The following is a 17,114-nucleotide window of genomic DNA, read 5'->3' on the forward strand; positions in this document are numbered from 1 at the left end:
CATGAGTTTCAAATGCGCACAGCTAATATCAAAGCAAGCTCATCATTGATCTAGTGGTTCCGTAACCTTTGTATAAAGCATATACATGGCGAATCCGGAATTTGATAATGACACCGAGAGGCATCCCGACCAAGAGGCTGAAGCCCAGCAAGATGATGTGATCGGAAGCTCTACAGCCGCCGATGATCACAAAAGAAGCATGTCCATCGCCTCATCTGCATATGCCGCTGAGCAAATGTCACTTCTCCATGAATGCGTCTTCATTGCAACGATATGCACGGCTCAATTCACGACACAAGTGGGTTTAACCCAAACACTGGGCATTCTTCATCAGATTGGTGACACCTTCGGTGTCACTAATCCCGGGGTCTTGTCTTGGTTCATCGCTGGATATAGCTTGACGGCGGGGACCTTTATCATCGTGGCCGGCCGGATTGGGGATCTCTTTGGGTACAAAAAGGTATTCCTAATTGGCATGATATGGTTCTCTCTCTGGACAATGGTTGCAGGACTCAGTGTCTATTCGAACCAGTATCTTTTTATTTTCGCCAGAGTACTCCAGGGACTGGGCCCCGCCGCCTTGTTACCCAATGGCCTTGCCCTTTTAGGGGTCTCATATCCCGCCGGGCCAAGGAAGAACATGGCGTTTGCGTTATTCGGTGCCTGCGCGCCAGGTGGAGGGGTCTTTGGCTTTGTCTTCTCCGGCCTCTTCACGCTGGCTTGGTGGCCGTGGACATTCTGGAGTTTCGCTATCGCGCTGGCACTTTTAGCTGCCTTCAGCGCCCTCGTCATCCCAGCTCACACCCGCTCGCGAGACCAAGATAAGACGCTCAGAGAAAAGCTCCAAATGCTCGATATACCTGGAGCCATCACCGGTGTCGCAGCGCTGGTACTGTTCAATTTCGCATGGAATCAAGGTCCGGCGTACGGCTGGCAACAGGCATATATCTATGTCACACTCATTCTCGGCGTCCTATTCGCAATCTGCTTCTTTTTCGTCGAATCTCGGTGGGCTAAGATGCCGCTAGTACCCTTTCACGTCTTCACAGGTGATATTTTGTTTGTGGTTGCCTGCATCGCCTGTGGCTGGAGCTGCTTTGGGATCTGGATCTATTACTTGACACAATTTGTCGAGGTACTGAGGGGCGGCTCACCGTTGCTCATGGCCGCGTACATCTGCCCCGTTGCTGTCTCAGGCGCGGTCGCATCCGTGGCTACTGGCTTCTTGCTTCATCATATTCGCGCGGCTTGGGTCATGACATTCTCCCTAACCTGTTTCATGGTGGGGACCATCCTGGTGGCGACGGCACCAATACATCGAACGTACTGGGCCCAGTTGTTTGTCTGCATGCTGATCATCCCCTTCGGTATGGATACGTCATTTCCTGCAGCGACGGTCATTTTTTCCAACGCTGTGAAGAAGCAGCATCAGGGTATGGGGGCAGCCTTGGTGGCTACGGTCGTCAATTATAGTATCTCGCTTGGATTGGGATTTGCGGGCACCATTGAGGTGCATGTTAACCACGGTGGCAAAACACCTGCTGATATCCTGCTTGGGTATCGTGGTGCTTGGTATTTCGGCATTGGATTGACTGTGCTGGGCATTGTCTTGAGTTTGACTTTTGTAGCAAAGGGATACTGGCATGATAAAAAAGAGCGACGAAAGTCAGAGCCAGGGCTTTGAAGGGGTTTTGCAGACTGGGTGGATAGATTGTATGAGTCAGTCGACTTCTGGCCGAAGCAGTATGGGTGGTATGTAATAATAGTTGATGTTAATGTACGAATAATTGAGAGTGCGCAGTTCATGGAAGCGAACAATGATGTGTACATATCGGGGGGACAGAAAATAATAGGCTACCAGACGGTGCATCTGGATGCCAATCCACAAAAGGAAAATTTAATCTGAGAGAGCCGTTCATAATTCTTTGTACAAGAAATAAATCTCAGAGCCCTGCACATCGAAGCATTCAAATGAGCGATCAGAAAGTGATTAAGCCTTGTTGATACCAATCTCATACCTCGTACGGGGTAGTAAGAGCTCCACTAAATATGAATGTGACCCACCATGAATCAAAGAAATCAAAGATGAAGATCTCGTTGAATTTGAGATTCAGATGTTTTGAATCGGCTCTCAACCTGAATCTCCTGAGTCTGAACATGGACTTCGTCCTGCTTGGTGCATAAAGTATGGCTCTCGTCTCTACACATACTCATGGGGCGGCTGGGCTTCACAGCCACGAAAGAACCAAAACCACACCCTAGAACCCCTTCCAGATCAGAGGATTCAGGATCAGTCGTTTCCTTCGGGAGTTTTAAGACAGGACGGCGAATCCCCTCAAAGCCAGAATTATAATACTTCTCAAGCTCGTCGACGTGAGCATATGCTGCGGTTTCCTTGATCGCCAATCGTTCATAAGAGTCTGCTCCACCCATTTTCCACTCTTCAATAAAATTTGGCGAGCTTCCAATTCTATATTCGAATGCTGGGGTTCCATGTTTGTCGATAGTGGAGCGACGGAGATAGTTGGAGTCAAACTCCTTGCCAATGGGATGGTAAAGTTGGACTTCCGGGCTACCGGGATTCATCGCCTTGAAATGCTCCCTTCGGTAGTGTACGACGGGGTGGATGAACTCATGGGTGTCGCCACAAATGACAGTCTTCCCGTTCTTCTCAGCCTCGACTCCCCTGCCAGGCGTACGCTTAGTCTGCCCATTAGCCCAGTACATCGGGGTGTAGCTGTCTAACATCTCCCCAAGGCCCCACCGGTAAACACGAAGTTTGTCAAAAGCAGGCTTGGGCAGATCAGTGCTGGGAGTGAATGGATGGATGATGTTCGAAGCAGTTGCGACTGCAATGCGCGAGCCCCATGCGCCCCAGGACTCATTCTTGCGAGCTATTTGCTGTCGTTGCCACTCTCGAAGATCCTTGTTGTATTGGGCGATAAGTTCCTCACGATCAGCGTAATCCTTCATGATAGCTTCCTCGTTGATGGAAAGGTGGGGTCGGATCTGGTCAAGCATCCAAGAAAATGCGATGTTGGACATCTCTTCCATGTCGCCTTTGTTGTGAAGGGTATCACTCGAGCCTCCGCCGACATTGACGTGGTAGCCAGGGAACCACACTTGCTTTAGCTCAGGGTGCTGTTCCAGCCGGTTCTGATACTTCACACGCTTTCGTTGTGTTCTGTTCCATATCTTGGCGAGCTCATTGGCCTCGCGGCAAGCCTGGTTAACGAGCTCATTGGCGGCATTGTTCGCTTTGAGAGATTGTGCTTCATCCCGCTTGTCTTTGAAAGCTTTCTTAGCCTTTTCCTCGGCGTCGATCTTCTCCTTCAAGTCGCCCTTGGAAACTTGCTGGGTTGGGATGTAGAATAGAGTCGGGCTAAATGCCCTGCGGGACTCGTCAAGAGCAAGAGCATGGTAGGCGTGTTTAATGTCTGGAAATGCGTAGTTTAGAATCTTTCTCGGTTTGACTCACGCATGGAAGCACGACTTACTGGCGCAGAGCTCTGTGTTTTGCCAGTAAGGTTGATCTTTCCAAAACAGAAACTTCTGAGGAAATTTGATCCCAAAGACTTCAGGCATTCCCAAGGCACCAACGGTGTCGTAGACACCAACTACTTCGACTTCTTTCGTCTCATCTGGAGACCATTCACCCTCTGCCTTCTGAGTCCAACGAAGCTCCGTCTCGTCTGGGCCTCCAGCACCTTGGTTTTCATCGAGCTTCCCCCACATCCATTCGTACCAAGCATCACTGCGATGGAACCGCTGTCCAGGATGATCTTTACCGTGCTGCTTGTATACTTTCCACAGATCGGGGAATTTGTTCAGGTTGCTTTGATCGCAAATACCGATATCCGAGATTAGACCAGCGATAGTGCGCGCAGTGAAGGCACCACGGGAAAATCCAAAACACATGATTTTATCTCCGGGGTTATAGTTGAGTACGCAGAAGTTGTATGCCTCAATGACATTGCCTTCGAGACCCTCGCCAAATGCTCCTTCGACGGCATCTCCTAGTGCGAGGGCGGTCGTCCCAATGCCGGAGTCGTACCAGACCACTTGCTGCCATACTCTACCATCTGCGTCAGTTCCTACGCGATTCAGCGCGCGACAGAGCCGAGTGATGTTGGATGGCACGTTCTTCTTGCCCGAGACGGAGGACTGCCAGGTCCCGTCGCAGCAGATGACAATACGCTTGGGCGCCCAGGAGCGACCAATGTCTTTCTTTTGTCTCATGCGCAAGTCATGATCTTCGCTGTGAAGATGCTCCCCTCCAAGAGTCACACAATAGGGGTCCATTTCTACCATCGTGAAAACGAGCAGCGGAATGTATAGGTCAAGAATATAAGATGAAGACCCTGAAACAGGATCCTCAGGACCAGAATGACGCTTTTATACTGACGAGCGACTCGGGCCTCTTCATCCAGGAAGTTTAAGGCCTCCATTCTGCTTCGACTTGTTCATAGCGTGCAGTCTCCTGCATAAAGCCATCGCGTTTTGGCCCCAGTTTGGCTCGTCTAGCATTGCCACGGCCAAATCCGACGCTAGACCTGTTAAGGTCATTCAGCTCCCTCTCATTCGAGTTTCTGACTTTGTCCTTCAGCTGCGGAGTCCAAAGTGGCACTGGCTGGGGTCAGCTGGGTTTAGCGTGGTGCATAGTCCAATGGGAGCTAAGGTATTCGCGAGATGTGATCGGTAGTTCGTGTCAACCACGCGTGAAGGCCTAAGGCCCCACAAATTCCGCAGAACGAGCTGATGGTCTTGGCCAAACCCACACCAAAATCCAAGCCCAGAGCCTCCACAGAAAGTAGAGCGCGCAAGAGCTACTATTATGGTCACGATAATTGGATTTCTCAGGTCAAAGCACTACGACTCTGCAGACGATGGATCAATCTCGACTGCTATGGAACCTTCCCGTGGCGCTACCACGATCTCGTCGCGACTGCAAGAGCAATCAATCAACGTATCCAATCCATCACCAGGCCATTTAACAGCAAGGATTCCAGCGGTTGGTGGACTCAAGTAGGTTCCCACACTGGTTGTCAGAAATTGTATAAGCGAAGGACAATTCCTCGCTGATGTCAGAAAGACAAGTCGGAGAGATAAGGTTGAGCAGTTGCTCCAGAGGATTCTGATGTCCCCACAAGTGACTGACCCTGCAGCACACTCTGAGTATTCAGTGTACAGACTAGCTGGGAAGAAAATATATTGGAGAAGGAGAGAATCGATATAGCCATAGAGTGCAAGCATCGAAGAGAAGAGAAGCGTTCACTGATAGCCAAGAATAGGACTCCAAATGATGTGTTCAAATGAACACCACAACATGTCTTTATATCATACTGGGCTATTAGCATTCAATTTCCGATCGTGATATAGATTCGAAGATGAAGAGTTCAACCAATCACGACCATGAGTTCATTACAAATGAGCAACTGAGCGAGCGGTGGCAGAGTGCGCTGGGGTGAAGTTGAGGATTGTATGGACCATTTGATCAGCAGAGCTGGGAATTGTGGTGAAGATAAATTATTTCGTCCGCTTCTGATATACAGAAGCCAATTCATCAGTGTATATCGATCTGGGTGATAGGAAAACGAATGAAATGAATGATCTCACACAAAAATGTGTGATCTCCGGTATCCTTGGTACGAACCAGAAGCTTCAGCCTTCATAAGACGAATGCGAAGTTGTAAAACTTACCAATACATTGTCCTTTTTACAACATGCTGAAGAAAACTACACCCCGTTGACTAGAGCATTTTAGCAAAAGCTTCGGGTGTGCTGAATACGGGGTAAGTAGCCGTCCAACAAGGCCCTTATGCCTTACTGATACGGCCCGAATATGCAAGCTCTTAAACCAAACAAGACGTTCAAATGACTCACGGATGTCAGCGAGATGATTGTCCCTATGAGAAATTTTGGTTTTTGGCGCTAATGCGTAGGCCTTCCCAGAAGGGCAAGTGGAATTCCGGTGAGGCTTGGCGAAAGCTTGCTTAACTAACCGAAAGCCGCGAAATATAGCGCTGCGAATGGCCAATATTGTTGACATCGGCGCTCTCGTCTATGCAGCTCTCTCAGGAGAGGTTAGTCCATCACTTGCATCTGCCAGAATAGAGCAGTCGGGCAATATTATCAAGGCGATCTTACAGCAACATAACTCCCGGAGAGGTAAAGCGGTGGATTTTATGAAAAAGGTAAACCCCAAAAATCTTTCTTATTGCCATAGATGGCTTTCGATTGCAGCATAGTCACGGATTTTCGAGATTTTCATGCGTGTCACGGGCTGGGAGAAGTGTGGGGTAACTCCGAAGGACGACAAGTTCAAAAAAGTTGTTGACTCAGTACATCTGCTGAGAACAAAATCAATATTCTTACTCGTGAAAACCAACCTCGCTTGGACGCGTTACGTTGAGCGTAGCAAATGGCGCGCGCAGCGTGATGGTAGACAATAATCCAATCCATTTCGCATGGACATACCAAATCTGCTGTGGGGGGTTTTCTGAGATAAAAGGTGCCTCTCCGACCTTCATTGCAGATGGCTCGCCTCTCTTTGCTTAAAAGATCCTTGCTTCTTATCTTGAGTTTCAGAAATTCAGAATGTCTCTTCACATTAGTTCAAATTCCATGCCGGGTTCCTTGGAATGGGAAGCCAAAACCAGCCCTTTGTCTGCTCTTGTTCCTGGGCGAAGCGTAAATTCTTCGACTCAGGTTGAGTCCTTGGAAGGCGAGAAGTCTTTCGCGGCCAAAGGAACAGAAGCGGCTCAACCCCATGTCGAACTCTCCTCGAAGGCTACTCCAAAAACAGTTCTCGTCGTGGGAGCGGGAATAGCTGGACTGCGCGCTGCATCGATCTTGAAGCGGCATGGTCTTCATGTGATTGTGCTTGAGGCTCGGGACAGGATTGGGGGAAGAATCTTGACCAGCCGAAAGAACGGAAAGCCAGCGCGGGATATGGGTGCGTCTATCTGGATTTAGTGTTCTCGAGGCTTTTGCAGGGGTACCTTGAACTCAATGTGGGGACCAGCTCCAGCGAGTTTCTTCTTGAGTGATAAGTCTACTTTCCACAAAACGTCCTTTATACCAAGCGTCTAGTACTGACACGGGCGAGGGACAACAGGGGCCGCTTGGATGCACGAAACCTCCCAAAACAAGCTCGTTAAGCTGGTCCCAAAACTCGGACTTTCATACTACTATGACGACGGGACACCCGTTTACTATACCTCTGATGGACGCGCTGGATCTCAGTTTAAAGCAAAGAAAGTAGTCGATGAATTTGCAGACTATGCTGAATGGTTTTATGAAACAAGTCCTGACGCCAAGGATCGAAGTGTCGATGAATTCATAAGGGACTTCACTCAGAATCATCCACTAATTACTCAGGACGAAAGACAGTGGGCGCCACAGGTGATTAAAGAGGCTGAACAATGGGTGGGAACGAGCACTTCCCAGGCATCCTCAAAACATTTGACCTACTTCGTTACTGAGCGAAACCTCTACATGAAGGATGGCTATGATTCCATCGTCAACTGGACAGCCAAAGACATGTTCGAAACCCCCGATTGTATCCGATTACATCATATCGTCAAAAGAGTACATTGGAATGATAACATGTCCACTTTGGTTTTTGTGGAATGTGCAAATTCAGAGGACGAAAGTCAAGTCCAGACAGTCTTCGGCGACGCGATCATTGTCGCGACTCCGCTGGGCACATTTCATCACAACTTAATATCATTCGACCCCCCCTCTCCCGCAGGACATGCAAGAGGGAATCAAAAGCCTTAGCTATGGAGCACTGGGGAAGATATTCTTCGAATTCAGTGAGGTATTCTGGTCTAAAAATCACGACCAGTTCATCTATTATCCTTCTCCGCATGACACGACCGACGAAATGGTTGACACGGCCAATGTCTCGGAGATATCCGACACTATCCTGAACTACGCTACGGTAACAGTGAATCTCCTACTGGTAGCGGACAGCAAAGAATTATGTGTGCAGGTAGTTGAGCCATTGACACAAAAGGTGGAGGCTATCACTGACAAGAAGGAGCTGTATGAGTTCTTTGAACCATTGTTCAAGCTCCTGCGGAAAGAGCCATACAAAGCCCTGCCCCAAGTCACGAGCATCGAGTCGACTTGTTGGACGCGAGATGCTTTTGCTGGGTTTGGGGCTTATACCTCCGAGAAAGTTGGCGACGATCCCAACATCTTGATAAATGCGGCACAGAGTCGTCACAAAAGCAAACTTCAGTTCGCGGGTGAGCACCTGGCTCTGGCAGGAAGCGGATGTGTTCATGGAGCATTTGCAACTGGCGAGGCAGCAGCCAAGAGGATCCTTCACACACTGTCTATTGAAGTCAGGGACGAACTGTTTGATCTCGAATGAAGACTTTTCGATTGTGCCTACTGACGAGAACATTCTTGAGATCAAAGCCGAGCAGACGTATAAAGAGCCATTTAATTCAAAAGCTTCAGCCTTTCGTAACGTTGCAATGTGAAGGCGAACATTATTTGACAAAGCAAATTGGAGAATTATATTCTACTTTAATTAGGCTGTAAAGTAGGACTTACATGGTCGGGCAATTTCCTCATGGATGATAATAACATGAAGGAGAATGCCATAGTCGAGCATTTAGTTCGCAGCTCTAGGCATGACACGTGCCAAGGCTTCTTATCTCCCCGCCTTCCAAGACTCAAACTTGGAATCTCCAAATAATTTCAACTCTCCTTCACAATCACCCTCTACACTCTTTTCCATTCATTTCAAGTGAGCCATGCTTCGAAACAAGCGCCAGAACACACAGCCCCGGGAGGACACCTCCGTGTCCCCCGCAACATTCACCGACGGTCTCCCTCTTCCCAAATTGATTGCTTTCGATCTCGACTACACTCTATGGCCATTCTGGGTCGATACACACTGCAGTGCCCCAATCAAGGCGAGGGACAATAACTCGCGCGTTGTGGACAAGTAAATACTGACCAGTTCAACATCAACTATACACACGCTAACAATCTCTCAGATGGGGTGAAGCTTTTGCCTTTTACCCCGCTGTGTCCTCGATTATCTACGCCTGCAAGGCCCGCTCGATTCCACTAGCCCTTGCCTCACGAACTCATACCCCCGAACTGGCGCGCGACATGCTTAAAGCCCTGCATATTATCCCGACTTTCTCAGATAATCCCGCTGCCAACGCGAAGACTATTCGCGCTCTCGATTATTTCGATTTCATCCAGATCTTCCCGGCGACTAAGACTCAGCATTTTGCGAAAATTCATCAGGCCAGCGGTGTTGCATATGAGGATATGCTGTTCTTCGACGACGAGACGCGGAACCGCAATGTTGAGACGGAGCTTGGAGTTACATTTTGTCTCGTGCGGGATGGTATGACGTTGGACGAGATGGATCGCGGTGTCCGGGCTTGGAGGAAGAGAAATGGCATTAAGTAAGGCCGAGGAGTAGAAGGTGGCTTGGCCTTAAATTTGGCATTGGGCGTTTTTCGCACTATAAATTAGATATTAGATACCCGGTGAAATATGTACAAAACTGTGACGATTTTAACGTTGACCTCTCAAATGTTGTTCACCGAACTTGACGCCGCACCCGCTCCCAAACTCCGCAATCCCCGTCCTCCCAAAACACGATCTAGCACAACACAATGGCTACCCTTAAACCACCATCCAGTCGTCCAATACCAACCGGACCCCCGAAAGCTCCCCTCAAAGCTGATCCCTCCGCCACAATCGCCGACACAGCAGTCTTCCAAGGCACATACCCCGTCACCATCGGCGCGGGCACTATCATCCATCCGCGCGCCCGCTTCTACGCCTACCAAGGCCCCATAATCATTGGAGACGGCTGCATAATCAGTGAAAAGGCCACAATCGGCACGCAACCCACACGATCAACAGAGTCCAAAGAAATCGCAACGCGTCTCTCCTACTTCGTGACCATCGGTCCGTCATCGACTATCCACCCCGGTGCGCACATTCATTCGTCTGCGACGATCGAGGCTCTTGCAACGATACATCGGGGTGCGGATATAGGTTCACATTCGAAGATATGTCCTGGATGTGAGGTTCCCGAGAATGGAAAGGTGGATGAGTGGGTTGTTGTTTATGGGTCTGGGCTTGGACAGCGGAGGAAGAGGGCAAGAGAGGCTAAAGAGCCCGGACCTGCTGTTGTTGTCGCAGCGCAGGTTGCGCAGGTTTCTGTACCTGGGCCTGCGCCTAAGGGAAAGATTATTGAGGACGCCAGGTTGATGGTCTTGCAGAAGGAGAGGGAGGTTTTGGCAAGGATGATCGTTCCAGCTGGGGCGAAGAAGAAGTGAACTCGAATCTTGTGGTTTTGAACATATGGCGCTACATTTTCTGTTATTCCTAGAGGGTCGTTTTAAGGACTAGATCTCTCGTGGGCTCTTTGATACCCTTTCCTGCTTCTGATATTATCTATCCCCTTGACATTGGGATACCAGCGCTTTAAGCAAATGGCTGGAATGCAATTATATGTTGAATGCTTGGAAATGTTGAAGATAAAAAGACATGTTGAATAAAAGACTCGGTGTAATCCATTCCGATCCATATTGGATTCTGGAGGACATCGCAGCTCTGGAACGCCATCATCACTAGATACAGAAACAAAAGAAACAAGACTCGAGGGCATCACTTGGCCGAATACCTGGCAACGAATAAATCAACCATCTAGGCACCACCTGCCCTCCATGGGTCATAAATACATGGTAAAGATTGATACATGGATTGTCACTAGGAGGAAGCTCCTCCGCGCGCTTGTCCTCCGCCTCCTCGCATCCGCTTTCCACCACTACCACCGTCATTTGCAGCATCAGAATTATCATCACGGCCTCGCTTGTTGCCTTGTTGAGGAACAAACTGCTTGGCTTGGACATTCAGATTTCCACGATTGGCCGCGGGTGTCTGGGGCTGGTTCTGAGCGTTGGCAGCATTTTGGTTACCGCCACGGCCCTGGCCACCCCCGCGTCCCCGCGTCCTCGAGGAAGACCAGTTCCACGCTGGCTCTGGCCTTGACCTTGCTGCTGTTGCTGTTGCTGTTGCTGTTGCTGTTGCTGGCCATGGCCAAAGGGATTCTGCTGACCTCCGCCGCGGGCCGCGTTACGACCGCCTCGGGCGACTGGAAGTCCCGATTGAAGAGCTTTCAATGCCGCAGGAGCAGTTCCAGGAGGTGGTTTACTCGGTAAAGAAGAAGGCTGGCTGGCCTGGCTGTTCTGCTGTGATTGGCCAAATGGGTTGGCTGGAGTGGTAGCCTCTTTAGCCTCGCCTTCTTCTATTTGACCATCTGTCGCTGTTGGTTCGGGCACTGTGGCACTTTCGAGGCCTGTAGCAGCGGGAGCATTTTGTTCAGCAGCTGCAGTTGGAGTTGGAGCTGGCGCTGGGGTCGGTACGGCAGCAGGCGCCGGCGCAGGTACCGTAGGGGCAGGAGAAGCAGGCACAGCGGGCGATTGGGCCGGCTTAGGCGCAGGGGCGGATGGCCGTGCTGTTTTGGCTACCTCCCAGACCTCGACGACAGGCTTCTGCGGAGTCTCGCCAGCGGCCTTCTGAACAACCTCAATCTTGGCCTGTGCGGTCTTCATTCGAGCGTCCAGCATGCTGATGCGAGCAGCGGATTTCTTGTCGGAAAGTTCGCGGGCGGATTTGACCTTTTCTTCCACCTCTGCCTCATAGGCTTTCTTGAGGGCCTCTCTCTCCTCATTGAACTTCTGTTCAATCACCGCAGCAGCGCCGTCATTTCCAGTGGAGGATGACTGGACTTCTTGGATGATCTTCTCCCTTTCTTTCGCAATGTGGTTGCGGATGTTGTTGCGTATAATAGTGCGGATAGTCTCATTCGATGTGACAAGCAAGCGCGCTTGAGCATCTGTCAGATCGGGCAGAGCGGAGGTTTTGGACGGCGTCGTGGGTGCCGAGTCGGCGGCGATGCCAGGTGTAGCAGGCACGGGAGTCTCCCCACTTGACAGCTTTTCCATTTCTTGGCGGTGGGCGGCTCTGACTTCAGCGAGCTTGTTGTTGAAGACCTCCTTAAGTCGATCGGCACGCTCCTTGATCTTGGCCTCCAGTTCAGCATCTTTTGATGCCAAAAGAGCATCCTTCTCAGCAAGGGCGGCCTCAAGACGTTGGATCTTCTCTTCCAGTGCCTTGATCTTCGGCTCGTCACCCGAGGCGATAACCTGTGTGGTCGAAGTAGGGAACTGGGATGCTGGCGTAGGATTGACCGCGGTGGATTCTTCTTGCACAGCAGGAACCGGTGCGGGTGTTGTAGGCGCGGCTACATGGGCGGAGCCGTTAGCCGCGTTGGCCTTGAGTGCTGCTAACTCCGCCTTTGTTGTGGTCAGCTCTTCTTGTATCACTTCCTTCTCCTGCAAGGCAACATTAAGTTCTTGTTGTTTGCTATTGATGCGTCCTGAAAGTTCCTTGGATCTGCCTTTGAACTGCTCCGTAAGCTTCGTGCGTAATTCATTCACTCGGGCCTCGGAACCGATCCTCAACTGCTCGGGGAATGAGTCGACCTCAGCCTGAAGAGCATCGCGAGCGGACACAGCCTCGTCTCGAGCAGCGATCGCTTCATCCCGCTCTTTCTCTAGGCCTGCGATCTTCTCATTGAGAGCCTCCATTTCCGCAGGATCGACCCGATCGTACTTCTGGAGAATGTTCTGCACACGCTGCTGGTAACGATCTCTGTCCGCCTGCAAGATCTGCATCTCCCCGTCTTTGCCTTCCACGATGTTCTCTAGCTCGACAATCTTTGTCTCCAGGGGCTCAATCTTCTGACGAAGCTCATCAATCAAAGCAGATTTTTCGGCGAGGGAGCTTTCCGTTTGTTTAACTTGGCTGCGAAGGGTCACATTGCTCTCGCGGAAAAGGTTTAGCTCATTGAGCGTCTCCATGAGCTTGTTGTGGTTAAGAGCATTATGATCGCTATCGGCAGCAGCACGGCGTTGCTGCTCAAGCTTGAGCCTTGTCTCGTCAAGTTGAGTTTGTGTGTAATCCAACTGCTGTCGAAGGCGTCTGCCTTCTTGTTCAGATAGATGGAGCTGCACATCCACGATTTGCTTTTCTTGACGTAAGAAGTGGATGACTTCTTGAAGACCCTCCAGGTTTGAGCCCGCTTGCTCACTTTCTTGATCATAAGACTCGGGGACATTGGCACGGTCACGCTTTAGGGCAGAGATTTGTGTAGTGATGTTCTCAAGTTGAGTGTGAAGCAGAGAGTTTTGATGAAGTACCTCCTCGCGGCGCTTGTGCAACTCTGCCAATTCACCCTCATACCTGGCGCGCTGTTCAACCCAGCTCTCCTCCTTCTGAGCCAAGTCCTTCTTATAATTCTCAGACTGAGTCCGCAATTCGGCCATTTCCAGCTTGAGCTGATTGGCATCTGCACGGACGATCTGCAGGTTCTTGGCCGCTTCAGCGTGGCGGACGAGCTCAGTTTCATAGTTTTGCTGGGCATTTTGGGCGATCTCGGCCTGTGCCTTGATATCCTCTTGGTGGAACTGAGCAGCAGCGATGTGTCTTTCGTTTTCATCCTTGAGGCGAGTGACTTCAGACTCAAGAGAGATTTTCTGCTCTTCGAGGTGTCGTGTGGCTTCGGTCTGCTCTTCGCGAATCTTGGTAATTTCGGCATTGGAGGCAGAGAGCTCCGAAGAGATCTCCTCAACGCGAGCTTCCAAATCCTTGATCTTCTTGTCCTTCTCCTCGATAAGACGATCGGTCTCCTCCCGGTACTGCGCGTTGGTCTCTGCCTCTGCCTCCATACGCTCTTCGGTGGACTGGCTAATGGCTTGGTATTCTTGCACTTGCTCCTTAGCATGGGCAAGCTCGCCTTTCGCCAAGTCCAAGTCGCGCTTCAGCTCCGAAACCTCAATAGCCAGTTCCTGCTCGCGAGTGAGACCACTACCCTCTTCGGCTCCCTGGCTGTCAGCAGCAAGGGTTTCTGTGGCGTTCGCAGATACGCTGGGCCGTGACTGGACGACCTGCAAGCGCTCCTCTGCGCTCTTGAGCTCGACTGTAAGCTCCTCCACGCGAGATTGCAGATGATCCCTGGTGGTCTTGATCGCAACCAATTCTTCCCGAACTGCGCCCAAGCTGGTCACCAGATCATCGATACGCTTCTGGCTTTGTTCCTGTTCGTAAACACGGCGTAGACTAGCCTGTTTGGACTCCTCTGTGATGGTGTTGAGTTGGCGCTTGGTGGACTGGAGCTCAGACTCGAGGGTCTCAACACTTGATTGAAGTCGTCGACGAGTCTCCGTGTCGGTGTGCTCACGCTCGTTCAGCATGGTTTGAAGGTTGGCGTTGTAAGAGTCGAGTCGGGTCCGCTCGTTTCGAAGATTTTCGACGTCATCCTGTAGTCTCTTCTCAATGCTCTTCCAAAGATCCTTTTCGGCCTTTAGGTTTGCATTCTCACGCTGAAGACTCTCTACAAGACCCTTGGCCTCCACAAGATCCTCAGCAGCTTGCTGTGTGCGAATATCTTGTCGGTTGGCATTTTCAAGAAGAGTGGAATAGCGCTTTTGAAGATCACTGTTCTCAGTCTTCAACATGGTGAAGTTGCTTTGAAGAAGATCTGCGCGTTGTGATGCGCCTGCAAGTTGACTGCTTGACCGGCTGATCTCACTCAAAAGCTCGCTGTTCTTCCGGGAAAGCTCATTGATTTGTTGACGAAGAGCGGCATGATCAGATGCCATCTCTTCGCGATAAGTATCATATTGAGCTTGAACACTTCGAAGCAGCTCGGCAGAACCGTTCATATCACCAGACTGGCTGCTAGCGGCTCCAGGAGGAATGGTACCAGGGGGCATAGATTGCGAGAAAACAGAGGGATCACCGACGGTCTGCCGGCGGTGACTCAACATGCTCTTGAAGGTATCACGCTCTTTCACGTAACTCTTGATTTGGGAGAGTAAGTTGGCAATTTCGTCCCGGTAAGTCTGGCATCGAATGCGCAGTTCCTTCAATTCTTCCTGCTCCTGTTGGTGAACAGCCGACTTCTCACGAGCTTCCTCACTCTCCAGCTTATCACCAATTTCACGGAGCATACGACGGAGATCCAGATTCTGTTGTTGTAAATCGTGCAGGTTCTTGAACGTAGTCACATTTTCGCTGATCCAGCGGCCAGTGGCATTGAGTTCGGCAGAGTTATCTTCAACTTGTTTGCGAGCGATTCGTTCTAACTCCTCGCGGTCATAATCTTCGCCTTCCTTGGCAAGAGCCACTTCTAACAGAAGCACTTTGACGGTGGCGCTAATATCGTGAAGCTGTTGGCGGAGAATGCTACCCTCGCGGGTCAGGCCCTCAACCTGGCCCTGCCATTTCCGTGCCTCTTTGGTGGCATTTTCCCGTTCCTTGTTGGCGGTATCAAGGATATTTGACATTTCCATAACAGCGTTCTCGAGGCGGCTGTGGTCTGCTCGCAATTCATCAATCTCAGGCTTGCTGGACTCTAATTCCTGGACCATTTCATCCACAGTGGACCGCAGCTCTTGGTTAGTCCGTTGCTCAGAAGAAAGTAGCATCCGCATCTTGTCGTATTCAGTGTACATCTGAGTCAGAGTAAGGCCACCCTTGGTTCGAGAAGCTCGAGGGGAGAAAGTGCCCCCCGGGGTTCCCGCGCGCATTGGAGTACTAGGAGCGAAACCGTTCAACGAGCGAGCTGGACTCATGGATCGATTGCGACCTCCGTCAGACTCCAATTGTGCGATGGCCACTTCAAGCTCAGAAACACGCTTCTCAGCAGCAGTCTTGTCGGCATGATCAGATTCTATTTCAACACGCAAACGAGATATTTCTTCTGCCGCATCATCCTTAGCTTTCTCGAGTGCCAGCTGGCACTCTTGAACACGTTGCTTAGCGGTTTGAGCGGCAGATCCTTGAAGCTCAGCAAGTCGGTTGGCGCTGTCCAATTCGATGCGGAAGGACTCAGATGCTTGAATCGCATCTTCCTTGAGCTTAGTGATGCTCGCCAGGGATTCCTCGTAACGTTGCTCGGTCTCATCCAAACGGCTCTTGAGCGAGTTTTCGGTGCGTCTCAGTGTTTCAATGGTGGAATTTGCTTCCTCATTTTCGCGTTGGAGTTCAGAAATACGAGCACTCTTCTCCTTTCGGAATTTGCTGTGTTCGGCGCTCTTTGTCTTTAATTCGGTTTCGTACCATTCATTGTTCTTTTTGGTGAGTTCCAATTCCTGCTGCAAATTCTGTTCCCGGAATCGCGCACTTGCAGATGCGGAGTTGGCGTTCTGGATATTCTGCTCTGCGGTGGAAAGCTCGCGGCGTAGCTCAATTGTCTTCTTGTGTTGTGCTGATAGCTCCTCGGCAAGTTTGTCATGAGCGGCAGACTTAGATTCAAGCAGAGCGAGAGTATCTCGATTAGACGCCTCAAGGGAGGTGATGCGCGACTTCAAAGAGCTCACTTCAGTTTCATTGGTGGTGGTCGATGATCTGAGGGTAGAAATTTCACTTTCGAGGGCTGAGCGCGTGTTTTCTGTCGGTTGTCAGAGAAGCGAAGACTTGCATGAGGTGGAAGAATTAAATCATACCGGATTCATGCAGCTTCTTCCTTAGGTCTTCGATTTCGGAGTGGCCTTTCTCCACCGTGCCCTTCAACACCTTAATCTTGGACTCGTTGCTGCGTACAGCATTCTCTAGTTCAACCTCCAAGCGCAGCTTATCCGACTTAAGCTCGTCGAAAGCATGCGCTTTCTTGGTAATGGATTCGAGAAGCTGATTGACAAGATCCGCAGTAGGCGCCTGGCTCAGGGTGCTGAGAGTTGCTTCGGGGATGGCGTAATGCGATGCCAAGTAGGGCAACTCGATTGCTGTCTCCGCCATACTGTGTAAGGGCGTCAGGCGGGAAACCTGGCGTAAGAGAGAAAGAAAAGAAAGCGGAAAAGTGGGAAGCTCGAGCTTCAATGCTCGGAGTTCCGGACGCGGTGTGCACCAGATTCACGTACACACGGTGTCGAGGAACTCAGATCATGACGCTTCCTATAAGGTGATGAGTGTCTTAGCGACCGAAGCGACAATTGTGGTAGGCGGATGAATGGGATGCCAAGATAGTTGAGGTTCAAGGGCGAGTTCTGCGCGCTGTT

General features: G+C 50.5%; 6 protein-coding genes across 6 annotated transcripts; 4 read left to right on the forward strand and 2 right to left on the reverse strand.

Moving 5' to 3' along the window:
- Positions 1-85: 85 nt before the first annotated feature.
- On the forward strand, positions 86-1,684 carry N7477_010123 (MFS transporter; the record flags this gene model as incomplete). Its single annotated transcript, XM_056971784.1, has 1 exon — positions 86-1,684. The coding sequence occupies one exon, from the start codon at positions 86-88 to the stop codon at positions 1,682-1,684; it is 1,599 nt and encodes a 532-aa protein (XP_056818763.1).
- A 395-nt stretch (positions 1,685-2,079) lies between these two features.
- N7477_010124 (T6SS phospholipase effector Tle1-like catalytic domain-containing protein) lies at positions 2,080-4,311 on the reverse strand (the record flags this gene model as incomplete). The annotated part of the gene is made up of 2 exons (XM_056971785.1): positions 2,080-3,437; positions 3,498-4,311. 2 exons carry the CDS (start codon positions 4,309-4,311, stop codon positions 2,080-2,082), a joined length of 2,172 nt encoding a protein of 723 aa, XP_056818764.1.
- Positions 4,312-6,597: 2,286 nt separating this feature from the next.
- N7477_010125 (flavin monoamine oxidase family protein) lies at positions 6,598-8,383 on the forward strand (the record flags this gene model as incomplete). The annotated part of the gene is made up of 3 exons (XM_056971786.1): positions 6,598-6,955; positions 7,109-7,590; positions 7,754-8,383. 3 exons carry the CDS (start codon positions 6,598-6,600, stop codon positions 8,381-8,383), a joined length of 1,470 nt encoding a protein of 489 aa, XP_056818765.1.
- A 752-nt stretch (positions 8,384-9,135) lies between these two features.
- Positions 9,136-9,444, forward strand: N7477_010126 (Mg-dependent acid phosphatase; the record flags this gene model as incomplete). The annotated part of the gene is made up of 1 exon (XM_056971787.1): positions 9,136-9,444. One exon carries the CDS (start codon positions 9,136-9,138, stop codon positions 9,442-9,444), a length of 309 nt encoding a protein of 102 aa, XP_056818766.1.
- Positions 9,445-9,653: 209 nt separating this feature from the next.
- N7477_010127 (transferase hexapeptide domain protein) lies at positions 9,654-10,325 on the forward strand (the record flags this gene model as incomplete). Its single annotated transcript, XM_056971788.1, has 1 exon — positions 9,654-10,325. The coding sequence occupies one exon, from the start codon at positions 9,654-9,656 to the stop codon at positions 10,323-10,325; it is 672 nt and encodes a 223-aa protein (XP_056818767.1).
- A 433-nt stretch (positions 10,326-10,758) lies between these two features.
- Positions 10,759-16,854, reverse strand: N7477_010128 (putative filament-forming protein (Tpr/p270); the record flags this gene model as incomplete). The annotated part of the gene is made up of 3 exons (XM_056971789.1): positions 10,759-10,941; positions 10,968-16,507; positions 16,563-16,854. 3 exons carry the CDS (start codon positions 16,852-16,854, stop codon positions 10,759-10,761), a joined length of 6,015 nt encoding a protein of 2,004 aa, XP_056818768.1.
- Positions 16,855-17,114: the final 260 nt, after the last annotated feature.

The sequence above is a fragment of the Penicillium maclennaniae genome (assembly GCF_028827695.1).
Source record: "Penicillium maclennaniae strain IBT 15551 chromosome Unknown utg000008l:1.0-3552695.0:1.0-3555053.0, whole genome shotgun sequence".
Classification (NCBI taxonomy): Eukaryota; Fungi; Ascomycota; class Eurotiomycetes; order Eurotiales; family Aspergillaceae; genus Penicillium; species Penicillium maclennaniae.